Source organism: Rhea pennata, chromosome 4, assembly GCF_028389875.1.
Source record: "Rhea pennata isolate bPtePen1 chromosome 4, bPtePen1.pri, whole genome shotgun sequence".
Classification (NCBI taxonomy): Eukaryota; Metazoa; Chordata; class Aves; order Rheiformes; family Rheidae; genus Rhea; species Rhea pennata.
Window position 1 is genome coordinate 14,439,981 of NC_084666.1, and position 20,485 is coordinate 14,460,465.

Sequence of the window (20,485 nt, forward strand, 5' to 3'; positions counted from 1 at the left end):
AGTCTACTCATATCATTAATTAGCCATTGCTTTATACTAATACTCTGATATGCAAGACCATCTACTGGTGTATTGATAGCATTTATTTTATAATGTATCTCTTCTTGTGATGATACAGCCTTTAGCAGTACAGAAATATCTGAAACAGATGGAATTCTGTTATTGAAAAGCTTTCATAAAAAGATGAAACACATGAAGCCATGAAGACAATGTAAAACAACTTCCCTTTATTCAAATTAAGTTAGCATTTCTTGATTTTGATCTTCATTGTACAAATAACCTTCTGTGCAAAATAGTTTACAAAATACTAAAAAGGGGCTTTTATTGTAAAAAAATAAAGTTTCTAGATATACAGTAACTTTGCACTATAACAAATATTGTCCAGTATTTAACATTTAATATCACAATACTCAAGTCACGTAAACCAATGGTCGTATAGGTAAGAAAGCCACTATTCAAATTCAGCTTCACTAGTGATTTGTTCATTATTTTCCTCTTTTAATATCTAAATCCTCACACAACTCTGATGACCCATACTTGAATTTCATCCATACCATGAAATTAGACATTGTGCCATTCTTTCTTGAATTAGCAGATCAAAAATACATAGTTGAATGGAAGATAACAAATCCTGGCAACACACCAGCTACACAGTGCAGTCACAGAAGAACAAAGGTCCCCCAAACTGGATTTGAACCTTGCTACGAAGCAGTGTAAAAGGTAGCCTTTCCTGGTGGTTCTTGACATATGTACCTTGATTTCTACCAGTATGCAAACAAGCTTGCTTAAAAACTAACGCAGATGATCATAGTGCAGTCTTCTCTTTCACATGAAATGCCTCAAAGAAGTTTTCATTTAGTAACTTGGGTCCTCACTGTTCCAATTCACTTTCATTCTGCAAAGTCTTCATAGCTAAGCCCCAGAGGGTCATGCTGGAGAAGAATGGTCCTTCATTACTCTTGTATGCAGCAGATGATGTCCGACTGCCTAGTGGATCATTACAATGACTGTCCAAGCTAACCATAGAGGAACGAATCATGGAAATACTATCAGATTGTAGAGGTTCTTCTGCTGAAGACACATCTACATCTGTGTAAGTGTAAGACGGTGGAGGAGTGTGCTGTGTCTCACTCAGACGAGCTTTTGGGAGTTTTGCAGAATCCATATTCAGTTTCTGTTGGTTTGCTGAGTCATGGTGTTGCATCATTGATCGTAACTTACAGTAAGAATCTGCAGAATTATCAAATTCAGTTGAATTTCCACTTGAACGAATGGGAAATTTAACTGACACTGGTAACAAAGCAACAGACATTTCTTGAGCAAACGAGTCAGAACTCTGAGATTTGTCAAGATCAGAAGTTTCAATTCCTTGAGTAAATTCATCTAGTGTGTTTGGACCTTCATCAGTGGCTTTGCAATGCATTTTCTTGTGCCGCCGTAGAACAGCAGAACGAGTGAAGCATTTGTTACAAGTTTCACAAGTATAGGGCTTTTCTCCTGTATGAGTCCTCACATGTCTACGCAGGTCCCCAGAGCCTGCAAAACATTTCCCTACAAGATAGAAATGATATATTTAGATTTTGTTCTTATTACAAGTGCACAAGTAGGTTTTAATTTGAGAAAATATCAAGTGATAAGCAATAGTTTGTTCTAATTGTGGTATTTCATTTATCTAAAACAGGTTCAGGCAAGTTCCTTCTATTTTTACAATTCAATTATTGTTTCTTATTCTTGTCCTGATTTGATGTCTTGTGTTTCTCAACACTTCCGTTTTTGTCTCCAGAGACAGGAATATCCATTAGTATTTGAAAATTGTGAATACTTTCAGTTTGTGTCAGTCTTTTGTCAGTCTTGTGTTAAGTTTCCAAATAGATTCTTCCAATGAGAACTGCATCATCAAAACCAATGATTTGTTCATTACCAAAGAACTATTCTCAAGCAGCTGATGGACAGTGATAGCTTCCTGGTTAACTGTGAGCTAACATAATGCAGCAGTCTACTTTGACAGATTCTAGCCAGACAACTAGTGTAAACATTGTAATTTGTCATTGCTGTAAATATTAAAATATAATAAAATATTAAACTATTTGTCTATTCTCAGAGTCACGTGCTCAAATAATCTCAATTTAATACCACATTGCAATGAAAAAAGTGACTGAAGTTGAACCAAGACAAAGTATAGGAGTGCAGCAGAACTCTGGACCAAGTCTAAGGTCTATTTTATTTTGATCTACCAGTTACTGGGCAGATTAATTATTGGCATTATTCTGTTCATGCTATCACCAAGGAATGCCTTTTCTTAGGAAAAGCCATTTAACGGGAAAAGAAAAATTACAAATTTCCAAAACAATACATGGGGAGTTTTTGCATAATGTGAACTAGTTCTTTTGGTCTCTCCTTACAAGATTTTTGGTCTTTCAATACAAGATGACCTGGCTAATTGGAAAAGTAATCAAAAGACCATTATAAGACAAGAAGAAAATAAGCCTATTTTAATGGCTGCAAAGCAACTTTGTGTTTATTCTTTTATAGCCTGGGCTTCTGTATTTCCTCTCTCCAAAGTAAGATCTCTTGATAATTAAAGTTTTTGTTTCACAAAAGCATCTTTTTTGTTTTGTTGTTTCAAGACATTTTAAAAAAGACATACTGCAGTTTGACATTGTCACACAATAATTATCTTCTTCCAAAGCTGATTTTTCAGAATGTGAATGAACTTATACTGAAATAGCACTTAAGAATAGAAAAGTAAGTACTATGCAGGATGCTAAGTAACATCAGAGATAAAGACAGACAATGCAATTTCTGGGAACTATGGTCTATGTTCTCTAAGGATGAATCATTGATCAAAGAGCAATTTTGAGACAAACTAACTATGATCGGTCCAGCAGATTTTGAAAACCAGTATTCTTTGGTATGAAGTTTTGATTTTATTCCAGAAGTTGAAGCAAAGGAACAAAAGGTTACTATCAACTGTTTTGTTGAATGCAGTTACAGTCAAACAATATTTAATTCAAAAAAAAAAAAAACAAGCAAGTAAGAAAGGACGAAAATAAAAGATGTTTTCTGTTGATAGCGAAGATATACTAAATTTAAATATAATAATATATAAATATATACTAAATATACACTAAATATACTAAAATTCTGGATGTCATCTCCAGACATACGGAAGATAAAAAGGTGATAAGGAGTAGCCAGCATGGATTCACCAAGGGAAATCCTGCTTAACCAATCTGATAATTTGATAGCCAGTCATTCCATCCTAGAAGGCTGGGTAGATGAGGGGAGAGCAGTGAATGTTGTATACCTTGACTTCAAGGCTTTTGACACTGTCTCCCAGAACAGCCTCCTAGAAAAGCTCAGGAAGTGTGGGTTAGACGAGTGGACAGTGAGGTGGATTGAGAACTGGCTGAAAGGCAGAGCTCAGAGGGTCGTCATCAGTGGCGTGGAGTCTAGTTGGAGGCCTGTGGCTAGTGGCGTCCCCCAGGGCTCAGTATTGGGTCCCATCCTCTTCAACTTCATCAACGACCTCGATGAGGGGATGGAGTGCCTCCTCAGCAAGTTTGCTGATCATACCAAGCTGGGAGGAGTGGCTGATACACCCGAGGGCTGTGCTGCCATTCAGAGAGACCTGGACAGGCTGGAGAGTTGGGCAGAGAGGAACCTCCTGAGGTTCAACAAGGGCAAGTGCAGGGTCCTGCACCTAGGGAAAAATAACCCTAGGCACCAGTACAAGCTGGGGGCTGACCTTCTGGAGAGCAGCTCTGCAGAGAAGGACCTGGGAGTGCTGGTGGATGACAAGTTGGCCATGAGCCAGAAATGTGCCCTTGTGGCCAAGAAGGTCAATGGTATCCTGGGGTGCATTAGGAAAAGTGTTGCCAGCAGGTCGAGGGAGGTGTTCCTGCGCCTCTACTCAGCCCTGGTGAGGCCTCGAGTACTGTGTCCAGTTCTGGGCCCCCCAGTCGAAGAGAGACGTGCAGCTGCTGGAGAGAGTCCAGCGTAGGGCTACGAAGATGATCTGAGGGCTGGAGCATCTGCCCCATGAGGAACGGCTGCGAGAGCTGGGCCTCTTCAGCCTGGGGAAGAGAAGACTGAGGGGGGATCTATCAATGTGTATAAGTACCTAAAGGGAGGGTGTAAATGGGACGGGGACAAACTCTTTTCAGTTGTCCCGTGTGACAGGACAAGAGGCAATGGGCAGAAATTGAAGCATAGGAAGCTCCGCCTGACCGTGAGGGGGAACTTCTTCCCTGTGAGAGTGACGGAGCACTGGACCAGGTTGCCCAGAGAGGCTGTGGAGTCTCCTTCTCTGGAGATCTTCAAGGCCCGCCTGGATGCACGCTGTCTAATATGCTCTAGGTGACTCTGCTGAGCATGGGGGTTGGACTAGATGATCTCCAGAGGTCCCTTCCAACTTTACTGATTCTATGATTCTAAATTTAATTTTCCACCAGAAATGGCAATATTGAAAATAAATGATATTTTGAAGCAGCAATATAAATCAGTATTTCCACAGCAAAATTGCATGCATCAAGATTGCATGTATACATTTATATCTGCAGTGTTGACTCCTCCGATTTCTTTTGTGTATTTTTGATTTACTTGCAGTATTAAAACAGTTCAGTAAACCAAACGATAAACTGTGAGGCATGCAAGACAGAAGACAACAAGGTATTCCAATTTAAAATCACTGTGATTATTTGTTATTTGCTGGTATAGTATAGCTTATATAGCATTTAAAAACCAAACATAAACATCAAAAATATGCAAAGCAAATCTTACCACATGCTGAACAGCTGTATGGTCTCTCTCCTGTATGCCTAATTCTGTGCTTCACTAATTTTCGTTGCATGTTAAATGACTTTCCGCACTCATCACAGGTGAATACTTTATCTGCTGTATGGGTCTTTTTGTGCTCCTTTAAATTACTGAAGTTACTAAATCCTAGAAAAATATGTCAAACATTGAGATTAATGTGACTCCTTACACCAAAGGAAAAAAAACAAAACCAAAAACTTTGAGGCCGAAACGTTGGCTTTTACATACCTCTGCCACAGATATCACACAGATGAGGTTTTTCTCCAGAATGAATAATAATATGACGCTGAACATCACCAGAAGCAGCAAATCTGTAATAGAATATGGGAACCAAATTACTGTCTTTATAAGTCCTTTATTTTCCTAAACTGAGTATCACATGGATATATACTATATGGATATATGAACTATAACTACCTATATATATCAACTACATCAAACACCTGATGATCTCAGCAAAGATTTAAATCTAAAATAGAGACACCCAAATGGATACATTTAAGAAAAAATATTCTGAAGCTGTCAATGTCCATTTAAATCGATTAAATTGTTCACCATTAATGTTACTACTATATTGCGTTTCACTGAGTTTAAATATTAATGCCATTCCAAAATTAATTATTTTGTCACTTGTTAGCAGAAGGCACCAATATTTATCATTTTGCTTAAATCTGTCAAGTTTTCCCTACTGCACAATTTTCATTAAATTTAACAAAAAATTAAATTACATGACAAATAATGGAATAAAAGCCATTAAGAAAAGGCATAGAAATGCATAATTCATTGTGATTTGTTGTTTGTGTATGCCCACATATACACAATAGTATGTCTTTAACTATAGACATCAATATACAAAAAATTAAGTAAGACCACAGACTATATGAATATGCTGACGTTTCTCTTATTGAGACTTGCAACAATACTCTTGCACAGTTTTATGTATTTCAAAATCATCATTACACATGTAACCCTATCAACTTTTAACCAAAAAAACCATCAGCAGCTTTAACTCCGAGCCTTTAGTTTATCATAAAGATGAAAGAAAATATGAACATCACGTTTAGATTTTATTAGGTTAATTTTACCACGATCAATGGTTATACTTACCTTTTCCCACAGATTTCACAAATGTATGGCTTTTCACCAGAATGTCGACGTAAGTGTGTCTGGAGATTACCTGCCTGAGGGAACAATAATTTAAACATTTAAATACAACTAGCCTGTTGCGGTATACAGAAAAAAAGAACAATGGGAGCTACCTGACTGGCTTTTTATTCCTAGTTTTAAAGCAGTGAAGACTACAAAGCATACAGATACTGAAGCATTTATAACTAGTAAGAAAGAGTACTATGTAGATTCACAATTATGCAATTATACATTGACAATAAAAACAGAAAAAAAGACTAAGACAGACACACAATGAGGAAAAAGACAGACCTACATTTGAAAATAGATGCAATTAAAACTGAAAAAAATGGACGCTATCTAGATTGCATTCAAAAAGAAAGCTTACTAGTAATTTCATTCATCTTAGTCTCCTTTTCCCTGTCCTACAAATAAAAATGTTATATCAGGATGTCTGAATTCACCTATCAGGGGTTAAAAACAAAAAATAAAAAATAAACATTTTTTCCATCCACGTGAAACTCAAAACTAAGTGTTTCAAAGCCATGACTATTCACTCACATCCAAAGAAAGTGGCACAGGAAGTACAGAAGCAAACAAATGAAATTACTGGCAGCTACTTTTCGTTACGCATCTCCTCTCCCAGTCAGGTAAAGATCATGCTACTCTAGCAGGGAAGCAGGTAATGACAATTATACGAATACATCTTGCTAATGCCATCATTTTCTTTAAGCCGGTAGGTCTTCTGAGTAACTAATCCAGTTAGACTCCAGTTCTCAAAGCACAATATATAGTTAATCTGGACTGAAGAGCTTCAAATGTTCCCGAAAAATGAACATTTTGAACTTTTTGGTGCTCTTTTTTGGGTAGCTTCCTAGTCTAAGTACAGCTCAAACAATGTTAAATCCTTTCTATGAGGAAAGAAAACTGGAGATGCAGAGATGATTGTGACCTTTCTAATCACAGTAAGGTAATAAAAATGTCAGCTGTCAGTCACTTCTTCCAACTCCCTTACATACAAATTACATTTCATGATCACTCATTGTAATCACAGCTTATGAGATACCAAAACTAAAGCGTTGCAGACACATGCACACAGAGGACAATATTAAACAAATCACCATTTGCACCCTGGAAGGACTTTCTGTAACCAATCCAGATTACTTTTTCAGGCAGAAATAAGCCTGAATCATTGCTTTCTCAGGCCAGACTTTGTAACGCTGAAATCTGCTCAGCAAGGGGCATCAGGATAGGTAGGGCTCAAAGCAATTCATAGAACCTACTGTCCTATTTTTGAGGAGGAGATGGACTAAACTAACTTCTCCATGGAGTAATTTTCACTTTGCAAAGACAGAGATCCATCTGAGAGAGATATGCACAAACCAAAACCTTTACCTCCACTCATTCCAGAAAACAAACCATATCATCTGCATTTGAAAGTTATTTTGGATTAAGACAGGATGTAAATCTGAAGTGCAACAGTTGTTCTGAAGTAGCTCCTACCCAGGCATTTTGAGTCTAGAATAAAAGCATTTTACACAGAGTAGAAAGCAGATCCACTTCCTTACTGTAAATATACACAACTTCCCCTCATGAGGGCACGAGCTTGTTATTAACTGTCCAGAGACAAAATATATATGTGTTTGTGTGTGTGTGTGTGTGTGTGTGTACATATATCAGCAACTTGTACTCTTACTTGTCTCAAAAACACAGGACATAAAAGCTTAAGACAAGTGTTATTATTTCTGTGTTTGTAGGCTGAGAAGATAAACATGGAACATGATCAGAAATGATCTTTTAAGTAGCAAGTACTTTCTAGTAGGTGCTGCCCTATTTTATCTGCCTAGCAAAAAAAAGAAAGCATCTCAGATGTATGCAAGTTCCCTTTTATGATCAGAGTAAAATTGTAATATGCAATCTGAACATTATGGCTCATATTTTGGAAGTGTTCGTATCCTCCATTACTATTTATCTACCTATACATTTAGACAACTGAGGGTAGGGAAGCTGTTTAAGGATGTTTGAAAGGCATGAATTTCTTCTTTCTATCTTTCTTTCCTGAACAGAGGCAATGCATGCTTTATTAGGAATTTATCATGCTCTACACGAAGCTTTTTTATTCCTTCTCCCTCACAGGAATAATCAAGTCTTCAACATACCATTCCAATTGTCAAAAGTACTTTTAATACAATTCAGTCATGTAAAATATCCACTTCTCTCCTTTTAATAGCTAGAAATTCAGTCATCAAAATGAATGAAAGTGCTATATGAAATGGCTAAGAAGCAGACCCAGCTTTGTTCAAAACGGCTTCAAAAGCACGATGCAACAGTATTGCTCACTGCATGTAGTGATATAGTCACACATAGTGACAGAGTGGAGCAGATCCATGGGTCAAAGAAGTCCCACTGGTGAACTGCAAAACTGGGGAAAAGGTAAGCACAAGCTTATGTGTGTTTGGATAAAGACCCCATGAACCTATTCCGTAAGCCAAGGCCAATAAAAAAAAGACCAAAGCTATAATTATTTAAAAAAACTTTGTATTAATATATGCACCTGCCTGCTGTCTTGCCATACTTAGGCGCAAATACTCCAATCAAGAAAATTGAAACAGAAGTAGAAATTTTGGAAACATAAGTGAGATAATTAGGCACCAAATCTGTAGAACCATCAATGAGCTGTTGAGCCTTGCACACTAAGTAAGCATTGAAAGATAAATTAAGACAGCTAAGGCTTAGTTAAGGCCTGCATATGAAAAGGGAATTTCAATTTTTCTTTCTTTTTCTTTTTTTTTTTTCTTTTTCTTTTTTTTTTTCTTTTTTTCTTTTTCTTTTTTTTTTTGAAATACAGCTTACAATAGACTCCACTGAAAATTTCTTCTACAGATGGAAATGGAGCCCAATTATATAGATGCAATATTTTTAGCTGACTTTCAAAAAATACACTTCATTTTTGCCATTTAGGAAGATAAACTGTATTATGAATGCACCAAATTATATAAAATTCTAACCTGTACTTGTTTCAGACATTTATTTACAACATATCCCTAAGCATAAGGCAAAAGCAGTCTGAGAAGGCATGCTCTCCATATTTCAAATACAGTTGTGGCTCTATATAGTTAAACATTCACTGGAAGATAAAAATATATAACAGACATCTGATGGTGGACAGAATCAAAGGTACAAAACATGTCAAAGAAATCTAAAACATTAAATTTGATATTTTCAAGTGATACATTTAAATATTTTTTCTGTAAACCCAGGTCTCTGAGCAAAATCATCTAACCTATAGACGTGAAACAATCTAAGTTTATTTTTAGAATATATAGATGCATTTCATTTTCAACTGTAAGTACCATAAAATAAAATATTCCCACCTGTGAGAAGTGTTTCCCACAAATGTTACATTCAAAAGGTTTCTCACCTAAAAGGAGAAGAAACAGAACATAGAACTTCTAATAGCTGCAACAGAATACAAATGTTTCAATTTGGTATGCTTCCTTTTAAAACATACAATGTAAAAGTAAAGATAGCCTCAAAATGACACTTACCCATGTATTTAAGGAAAAATTTAAGAGGGAAGTTCTACATTTAGCTTTAAACTTTTAGGGCACAGTTGCTTAGAAACAGAACTTATGTTTCAAAAAAGTCAGTAGAAAAGTTCCAATATGAATAGGAGTGCGCCGTAATTTTCAAAATATTTTTTTCCAAAAGCAAGAAGCGTATCTCCAGGAAGAATAGAGTAGATGACAGGGCTATACTGCAGTAACAACAAAAACTATGGAAAATGCATCAGTTTTTCCACTTGTATACACAAAGGCCCTCTCTTAAAAGCAATCTGGAATGCAGTCAAGCTAATTTGAAAGGATTCTGTTTCTCTGCTCATCATGTACCATACATCTCTGATTAGCATGTAACTATTCACTTCCAGCAAATACAAGTTTGCTTTAAAATTCTCCGTTATCCTATAAAACAGTAGTTGACAATTAACCCAAGTATTTTCCTCCAAGAACTCTGAATTTATATAAAGCTACTATTCTTGAATCTCCAAATACATTTGCTTCTTTAAAAAGCTTTACAAAACAGCTAGTGGCAACGGACTTTAGTTTTTGAAAATTACTTTACTCTCAGTCTAGAATTTGGCTGCACAGTATTTCAATTCTCTGCCAGTTTCCCTCCAGAGTATTTCATAAAGATCATTTCTTCAGTATATTGTTCTTCATTTCCTGATTTTTACACTGTTGATATAATCTCCATGCACCTGCTAGAATATTCCAAAAATGCCCAATTACTACTGAATTCATTGACAATCAGATTTCTACAGATATTGTCATGAGTCTGTCTATACTTTAAAAGCACACAAAAACTTAATCTGGCCCAAAGGCACAGAGAAGCTAAAGAACTAGTGTAAGGCACTGTGATTTAAATGCAGTTATTTCCAGGAGGAAAAGAAATCTTAGACTGTGTTTTAGGTTGGTGATCATTTAAAACCTGTCTAAAAAGAGTTTTATTTACCCATTTTTTAAAAGCATTTTCCTGATCTTATAGAATCTCTCTTGACCACTTCTACCTTTATTTTCCAGCAAGTATTATCCCTAACTCAGTACTCCTTCTCCATTAAGAGCACCATTTACAATATCCAAGTGTTTAAGTTCCATTTTCCATTCCTACTGCCAAATACAGACAACGTTGTTTAAACACATTTCAGGATCAAGGATTCTTAGATTTTTCTCTAATTTCTAATCTCTTTCTAATTTCTTGGACCAATTCTCTTAGATTTTGAACCTCAGAGTAAACATTGGCAGTTATTCGGCTTCACAGACCGATAGCAATCCCTCAGCTATTCTAGCAGCTTGAGCCTAAATCTGCTTTTTCAGCTCATTAAAGAATGGAAATCCTACGGTAGTTTCAAGAAAGCTTTCATTTGATTAAAAATAAAAATTAAGAAAACAATAATTCAACTGTAAGGAATACACAGGCTTGACTTCATTATGGCTTTGAAGGCACAAAACACTAAATTCTGGCACTGACAGCACAACCATAAATGGAACAAACAGGGAACCAAGTCTTTTGGCAACTGGGAAGGCTTTTGACAACCATAGAAGTGTTGGGGTAATTTGGAATGGAAGATGAAAATCATTATTGGCAATTTCTGCAAAAATGATCTCCACCAAAATGTTACTGCTGACAAAGACTATCATTTGAACAAAATCCACCCTGACATAACTGGAGGGTAAGAGTGGGAGGGAACTGGATGCTCTAATTTCTTGAAACTATTATCACAGGCTACATGCCGTCTCATTATAACAGCACTGACGTACATTGTCTTTATTTCAGACATTTGGATTGCTTTTCCCTTGATAAAGATAAAATTAAGTTTTGTTTGTAAAAGAAACATCAAATTACAACAATTCTGCATCTACATAAAATTCCAAACCACCTGGCACACCAAGTATCCTGTTCCAGGAATGATTTCTGGCAGAAATATCCAATTACTCAAGTGTTCTAGTTTCCCTCAAGTACAGTGAGGTTAACTGCTTCCTGAGCCGTATTAGTAAGAGCGCAGCCAGTAGGCCAAGGAGATGATTCTTCTCCTCTGTTCATCATTAGTGAGAGGACATCTGAAGTACTCTTCTCTGGCCTCCTCAGCACAGGACAGAGACTGACATACTAGAGTGAGACCAGTGGAGGACCACCAGAATGGTTTGTGGTCCAGAACACACATGAAGAGAGGCTGAGAAAACTTGGGGTTTTTGACCCATGAGAAGGCTTACTGGAAATCTTATGGCTGTCTAAAACTGTCTAACGAGAAAACTGATGAAACCACATTCTTCTTGAAGATGCACAGTGATAGAACAAGAGGCAACAGACAAATTGGAACACTGAAAATTTTGAGTAGATACAGGGAAAAAATTTTCATCATGAGTATGGTCAAACACATGAACAGGTTGCCTGGAGAGGTTGTGGACACTGTCACTGGAGATATTCAGAACTTGTCTGGACAAGGTGATATGTGACATGATCTAACTGGACCTGCTTTGAGCAGAGGATTGGACAAGCTAACCTCCAGAAATCACTTCCAACTTAGATTATTCTATGACTCTAACACTGATGTTAAACTCCTAAACAAAACCCTGTCTAAGACCAACAGTCTCACAAAACTTCTCAAACATTACTGGTAAATCAATGGCAATTGAGAATTTTTTGGGGAAAAAAAAGTAACTGATTTCCATTGAAAAGCATGCTTAAACAAACATCCAGTGAACTTTACTTCTGAACCCCTGCTCTGCCTTATGTCTTCTAACTTCTGCTGCACCCCTCTTGTTCACCACAGTCTGCAAAAAGAGATGGAGAGAGAAGATTAAGCTGCACAGTAATGGGGTCAAAGCTAATGTATTTAATCTGGGGTGCTCTAGTTTCAGTAGAGAAAGGCCTGAAGGTACTACTAGTGTTCCTGGGGAGATTAGGAGAAGGACCCAGTGAGGCATGGAATATTTAAAACTTGCTCAAGCAAAGCTCACAAAGAAAAGCTTGAGGACCTCTGGTATATTACATCACAGTGTACCTTAATTCCTGGCTTTTTCCATCCTATCAGCAGTGTTCTTTCCACTTATTTACTAAATGTTCACTGAAAAAATATATATATTTTTAAGAATAACTATATATTATTGTGGAGCACACTAACTAGATTTTACTGGGGAAGAGCAACATTTTTGCTTCCCTTTTTTCATACAGATTCTGCCATGGTACTTGAGCTAATGAAAGCAAATTCTAACCTTCAGTCAAGCCTGAAATCAATCTTACAATCCAACAAATAACTTCTATTCAGAGATTCTTTTAAATACTCACTAGAAACTTAATTAAAGCAGCTAACCCATTCTGAACGTCTGTGCTTCACACAGGCAACTTAATCAATCTATGTTAACATGTAAATTATTTAGTAATCCTTAAAAAGATACTTAAAAACAAACAAACAAGATCAAAAAATAACAGGCAAGCAAACAAGTATCCAATCATATTCTCACCTCAGTTCTCCCATCTTTCTTTGATGTGCTCCTGATTTGTTAAACCCATGTTCTTAAACTTTGTCAGTTTAGCACATGTGGCATTCAAGACTGGAATGTTTTAAAAACTGCTGGAAGAACATAACTTTTCAAAAGAGGCATGGAATTCCTGGATCTAATCTAAACTCAAATGAATAGGGAGAAGGATAGCAATAACAAAAAAAAACAAAACAAAACAAAAAAAAACAAAACAAAAAAAAAACAGCTCTAGGATCAGTTTTGTTACACTATATATAAATAAGCTAACTATGTGTTCATATCTTCTCTTCTGGAGAAGAGAAGAATGAGGGAGGATCTTATCAATGTGTATAAGCATCTGAAGGGAGGATGTCAGGGGGGCAGGGACAAATTCTTTTCAGTTGCCCCATGTGACAGGACAAGAGGCGATGGGCAGAAGTTGAACCACAGGAAGTTCCGCCTGACCGTGAGGGGGAATTTCTTCCCTGCGAGAGTGACGGAGCACTGGAACAGGTTGCCCAGAGAGGTTGTGAAGTCTACTTTTCTGGAGATCTTCAAGGCCCGCCTGGGCGTAACCTGTCTAACATGCTCTAGGTGACCCTGCTTAATCAGGTGGAGGTTGGACTAGATGATCTCCAGAGGTCCCTTCCAACCTTACTGATTCTATGATTCTGTGATATCAGGCAGTGCTGAAGAACACAAAACACCTACTAGAGCTTGAATTTACATCATGTGTAAATACACACCTCAAATAAGAATAGAGAAATGAATCATAACAAATCTAAATAACCATGCAAAGTTATTGCAACCCTTTTCCTGTTTTTCCATTTCCTACGCAAGTGTTTGCTGGTCATGTTGCATCTAAATAAATAAAAACTGTAAAACCCTTCCATCGGGGACATAGTCTGTTTTCTCTATAAAGTTTATTACCCAATCTTCTCCTCTCAATCTTGTTAAGTTATAATATATTACATGAGGTTCAAATTTTGGTTTACCTCTTCTACAATTATTTTAAGTAATTTAACAGACTCAGAAACATGCAATAATTAAGTCTATCACCCAAACAACATATCTGTAAAAAAGCAAGTAGTTTCATGTGCACCAGAACTCATGAAAAACAGATTCCTTACAATGATAATCATATCCAAATAAGTGCAAATTATAACGAGTTACTCATAGCTGGGGTACTGATAAGGTCCCCCTCTCACGCAGGTTCTCTAGCTCAAACTCATGTTTTACTGACTTCAGTCTCTTCCTCAGTTGGGGCTCCTCTAGATGCTCTCTCTATCTGACCATATATTTTCCTGAAAATTTTAAGAAATTAAAATACACCTGTTGATGATGGTTAAAATCAGATAACGGACAAAAAAAAATACTACACGGAGGAAGGGGTGGAGGAAAGATATATATACACAAAAAATGCAAACATATACACCTCTCTTCCACAGAAGAGAAAACTGAAAACAAAATATATATATATTAGTAATGCAAACATACAGAAGCACTCAAAAATACCAAGTGAAGACTTCTGGAAACCAATGCAAAATGTTCGTATTTTCAGGATTTTTTTCCCCACTAGTAATATAGAAAAATAAATTCTTAATACTAAGGATCAATTAAGAAAATTAATTAGTGTCTGCTAAGAGGGATTCATATTTACTTTCAAAATATTCACACATGTATGCTTATATGCAAAGTGATGTTTGTTTAAAACTATCAAAAGATATGCATTTGTACATTCACACAAAAAGGGAAAGAAAAAGGCAAAATATTCAACCAATTATTCATGAATTTTGCCATCTCAAGGACTCGGAATAAATTATGTTACTTGAATAGCTAAGACATCTTTTAAAATGTCTTTACTAAAAGCCTAAAGATGTAGAACTATAATAAAACATGCTAGTTAAACTGATTGAATAAATTAGTTAACTCAGTTAGACTTTTTTTTTTTTTACTAGAATATGAAGTATTTAATAATATTTGCTGGTTTTAAAAACAAATTTATGCTAGGTTTAAAAACACAGTTGCCTGTAAGTTAAAACAAACTAATTTCAAAACTCTCATTCTCTGTACAGCCTACTTGTCTGCAAGAGTACTACTTTTTAGGAAAAAAAATAAAAGCAAGCTGTTCGCAGTAGGAAAAAAAAAAGTGTAAATTAATTATATAGTAAATTTCTACTGTTCAAAAAGAGACCATGAGCCATCTCTAACCAATTCTATCCTACAATGAGCTCAGACCTCTCTGGTGATATATTCACCTCTAAGATTTGTAGTGTCTTTTTCTGGTCATTTACTTTTTTCATTGTTGTATGTCTTGGAGTCCTAGATAAGCTGGCTAGCACTACCTCTTCTAAATGCAAGGCAAAAATACTAAATTTTCATTGAAATATTATACACCATTCCTTGAAAAATAATCCTGAAAAAAAAAGGAAAATCTTCAATACCACTAAAGCTGTAAGCTACACTGAACTCAATCTTACAGTCTTTTTTCCTATATAGTTATTCATAAAGAAATTCTTCAAACATTCTGGCAAACTGATGTGTAATCAGCAGCTCTGAATCAAGAGACACCCCAAGATATCCTCTTTAATTCAAATACTTGGTCTGCAGATAAATAACTGTACCTGTATGAGACCGTTTATGGAGCTCCAAGTTGCTTGGATGTTTGAAAGCCTTCCCACATAACTCACAAGCATATTGTCTCTGCGACTGAAGAGTCTGTGATTGCCCTTCTTGCTCCAAAGGGCCCTGAGATCTTTCCATTTCAACAGTTCGTTCAAAATTCTCAGAATTACCTAGATCTTCAGTTTCTTTTTCTTCAGGAACTCTGACATTTGTCATCCCCGTGGTACTTTCATTTACAGATTCAATTGCTCCTGTTATTCTACTGTCATCTATTTTAGGCTCAGGTGACTGCTCTGCAGACTTCTGAGATCTTAGAAAATTTAACTTTTTGAGGTGTATTGCTTTTTTCAGCCGCATCTGCTTGGTGGGCTGTAAAAGCGTGCTTTCTGAACCTTGGTCTGGACTAGCTTCATTCAAGGACTGAACCAGAAAATTTGATGGTAAATGATCAGAGGTTTCCAGAATACATTCAGAGTTATTGACTGTACAAGAATTATTCTCTGCTGTATTTACTTCTGTAGACGTGTTGTAAGAAAAGGATTGTTCTGTTAATCTCTCATGATTAGAGCAAGCATTTTGCTTGTAGAACTGTTTACTATAAAAGTTGCGTAGTTTATAATAGTAATTTGGCTGTTTAAAAGGAAGCTCTGTGCAGCTGCCATCTAAGGAGTCATGTGGCGGTTTCTGTGCATCACCTGAGGGTGCATGAAGATTAACAGACTGTGATCCATGAGACTGGTGGTCAATCAAGGTTTTATTAGCTTGTGTGTCAGATGAGCATTCATGCAACAGGTTTGTTCCATAACTGTCATTGGCACAGCGGGAATCTGTAGTCAAAGTACTTTGCAGAGAGAATACGCTATTACAAGGCATGCTGGCAGGCTGTTCAACAGCCGTAGAAGATTTTAGAAAGGTGTGGCAAATGTTCAGCACATTTTGCACTTGGAGACACTGCGCAATATCTAGCATAGCTTGTACATTATCCTGGCTAAGATCCAGGTGAGAAGTATACATGAAGTCCAAGATTTGGCCTATCCCACCTACATTTTTAATGTCCAAGTGAAAGACATCATTCTTCTGGCCTGAAGAATTCTGAAAAAGGGTCCTGATGAAATAAGACAGAGTTCTTTATAATAGTCAAGCACATACACTAATAATTCACATAGACTTTTTTTTATTTTTCTATATATTTACACACACACACACATATATATATATATATGTATAACCATATAAGACTGCCCAGTATGAACTACAACATACTATATGGTGTTCTCTAAATTGCTGTTGCAACAGAATCCCAAACTGCTCAAATATTTGCTTTACACTAAAGGTCCTATACTATTAAACTGGCTCAAAGCAAAAATATTTTCTAAAACTCTGTCTGGTTTTTACTGTTGTGAAATCATACCCTAGACTTGCAGGTTCCCATCTGATGTTCTTTAGGTATTGGATGCAATGATATATTTACAGACCATTTGCAAAAGTTGATTGACTCAGAATGGTGTTTCCACCTCCATCATGGCAAACAAATGAGAACATAAGAAATTTTCTAGTAAAAAGGAGAAAGATAGACCTCAAAGTCAGCAAAATTAAAGTGTTTTCCTTTGGCAAGCGAGCTTTTCCATCAAGCATTACCAATAAACCTTAAGACTGTCCATTCGCTCTGCCTCTGTAAGTAGGCAAGAGGATGATAATGTTGAAAATATTTCCATACTCTTTTTCACTTTTTTCTGACATATTCAAAAAAGTATTATTCTACTGGTACTGAATAATAACCAGTAAAAGAATACTGAAGAATACAGGTAAATAAATAAGCCTAAAAGAGTAGTCCAACCAATTTTTACAGAATTGAGTTGTTATAGTATCTGAATTCAGAAAACTTATCAATTGACATAAAGTATTCCTAGCATCAGAGGTGTACTTCTTATTCATAACCAGTCCTACACTGAGTGGCTTGGTACCCTGCCTCAGTCAGAAACTCTTTCCTAAAAATCCCCAGACTCTAACTTAGTACTCCCACAAAAAGGACACATAAATGGGTCAGGTTACTCCTAATTTTTTCCTAATTATAATTATTTCCTAATTTCCCAAGTAGGTTCTCTTTAATACTGAACACAATTTCAACGAGCTCTGAATCTTAACCAAATAGGAGTCTAGGCTTAAGCTTTAAAAATAAAGGGTTTCAGAGGTACTCCTGTACTTAATCTGTCCTACCCTCATCCTTACATGCCACTCTGAAGCGAGTGCACATATTCAAATTCTTCCATAAATCCAGCCCACACTAGCTATATTAAAACTAGAACTTTAGCAAGCATACTTGGGTTGGGAGTCTAAATGAATTAGTCACCTATGTTCCACAGAATTTTAATACTAGTTGAGTGCCTAATTCTCTACTATTTTGAAAATTCAGCTCAAAGTCTTTAAGCATAAATCCACTTCATCATCACGATTACAACATTATAAGAGAAAAAAAAATAAAATCAACCTGTTTCTTTTTTTCCTCATGTTAGTAACACAAAAATCTTTTTCTTCCATTAGAATTGGCAGTCAAGCTTTATGCTCAAGAAGCAAGATCTAAAAAGCTTAAATATCTACCAGTTTACTCCTAAGTAAAGTAAACACTAAGTTAGGTAACCCAACTTCCCAAAACATTTGGGTGTAGACTGTGGGGCTATAGCATAGGGAAAGAAATCAGTGACATTTCTACATGGGCCAGCTGTATATACTTTAAAACAGGAACACAATCTCTGTGAGAATTAATCTAAATAAGAGATTCAGTATTTATATCCATACTCAAATTTTACTTTCGGACACTATCAAACAGAAGTGGATAATGTAAACTGTTTCACCCATTATACCCCTCATGTGGCTCTGTTCACACTGTAGTATGCTCCTTATAAACTTTTATCTTTTTGTATTGAAATACTGGCTGCAAGTCCATGCCAGAATCCATTATACAAGGCACAGTAAACAAGTAATGAAAAAGACAATCTAAAGCCTAACAGTTTAGCAGTTAACGATATATGCCCAGAAAACAAACTACGATGATCTCAGTTTTTAATTAGGCAAAACACAATATACAGATTTATTTCTGGCCAAGCAATTTATTTTTTCCTTTAAACTCTAATAGTTATCATAGTCTGTAAACAGCAGAAAAAACAACCTTCTTAGAGATAAACTCAGCTGATAGCATTCAGTTCATTAGTAGAAAACTTTTCCACTACATACCTGAAATATTGACTGAAAGCAGCTAATACATTTTTGTGTGCTTTAAAGCAGACACCTTTTACCACCAACATGCAGTCACAGAGAAGACCCTGAATACGCTGTTCATGTAGCTGCTGGAGAAGATGACAACTATGGCTAGCAACAGTGTCCATGCTAGATAATCATGTAAATTACCTACAACAAAATAAAATGTTCAGATGAATTTCTAATATTGAATTGCAAAATAAATATAGAATATAAAGAACATTTTTACAATTTCCTTTTGCTCCCAAAGGAAACAGACTTCAGTTTAGAGCTGCAATATGAGTTGTAATGACATTTATCTATTTTAAAGATGAATCACAGTACTGCTCACCATTAGAAACAAAGCAGGAAGCATAGCAATATAGGAAATAGTTTTTAATTAAAAACTACGTATTACAGTGAGCTGCTGCAAAAAAAAAAAAAAAAAAAAATTAATGGTGCTGCCAATAAGCTGAAATCTGTAACCACAAAAAAGCAATTTAGACAACAGTAACAAGATCTAGGTTCTCAGACAAAAACATACCAGACCTACAAGATCAACAGTACAGAAACATTTGCAGAGAAAAACTTTAGTTTCTTCATCCAAACAGAAATGGAAAAACTCCGTAGTATCATTATTTATATCAAACTCATTGCTATTGTAGCTTTGCACATCTCCCACATGGATCTTAATCATTAGAAAAATTAGTAAGATAATTTTTTATTTAATAACACACAGTATTTATTTTAAAAGCCACTTTTTGAACAGGTTAAAAAGGAAACAACTAACACCTTATTCCCACAAAACACATTCTACACTTCCATGTTTCAAAGAAAGTAGAAAACGAGTCTCATCCTCTCCATACTCCTAAACAGGAAAGGAAGGCGCAAACTATTTGAACAATCAGCAGTTTCATTATTTTTAGCTAATCAATGAAGCAAGAAAATTACTAAACATGGGAAGAAAGTGGCTATCCCATTCTCAATTCTGTCAAACACTACAGGCTCCCGATTTCAGTTTGGTCTGCACAAGCACAATTCGTTTTTTCCAGTTCTGATAAGACACACTATTACACTGTGCTTTTTTCCTGTTGTACCTCACCAGATTTAAAATAAGTAACTCAAACCTGTTTGCTGGAAACTCCTTTATTTGTGCAAGTGTCTCATTACAAAGGCTCTTACAAGCACTTTTAACAACCTGTGACTTCAGGCTTTCCTTCTCTCAGCAAGCAGGTGCCTTGCTCCCCCACGGAAAGGGGCACGCTCCTCGAGCTACTGCCCGGCAAGGGTAACGCCGGCCGAGCCGCTAGTCATGCTTTAACTGCCACCTCCAGCTGCCCGCGCTCTTGCCCGGGTAGAGCCGGGACTCAGACGTGCCGCACCCGCAGGGGAGCCGAGGACGGCTCTGCCTGGGCACCGGGCGGTGAGCGGGGGAAAGGGCCCTGCGCCGAGAGCAGCCGGCGCCGCGGGACGGCGCCGCGACCGCGCAAAGCCGGTACCGGGCTCCGAGCGGCGGCCAGGGCGCTGGGGGCCGAGCGCGGCCCCCACGGCGGGGGGAAGGAGCGGAGCGGAGCCGGCCCGGCGCTTACCGGCTCCGGCCGCCTCCCTGCTCCATCCCCGCCCGGCGCCGGCACCAGCCCCGCCGTCCGCCCGGGCGGCCGCTT

General features: G+C 36.9%; 1 protein-coding gene across 3 annotated transcripts; it reads right to left on the reverse strand.

Moving 5' to 3' along the window:
* Positions 1-236: 236 nt before the first annotated feature.
* On the reverse strand, positions 237-20,458 carry ZBTB49 (zinc finger and BTB domain containing 49). Of its 3 annotated transcripts, none has more exons than XM_062574565.1 (8): positions 19,949-20,458; positions 18,819-18,992; positions 15,587-16,692; positions 9,318-9,364; positions 5,926-5,999; positions 5,047-5,129; positions 4,783-4,944; positions 237-1,551 (listed from the first exon to the last, which is right to left on the reverse strand). In XM_062574565.1, exons 2-8 carry the CDS (start codon positions 18,968-18,970, stop codon positions 872-874), a joined length of 2,304 nt encoding a protein of 767 aa, XP_062430549.1. In that variant the 5' UTR covers positions 18,971-18,992; positions 19,949-20,458; the 3' UTR covers positions 237-871. The 3 variants fall into 3 exon arrangements, with proteins under 3 accessions (XP_062430549.1, XP_062430550.1, XP_062430551.1); XM_062574566.1 differs by having other exon boundaries at positions 20,004-20,015; XM_062574567.1 differs by lacking the exon at positions 19,949-20,458 and having other exon boundaries at positions 238-1,551; positions 15,587-16,679; positions 18,819-18,872.
* Positions 20,459-20,485: the final 27 nt, after the last annotated feature.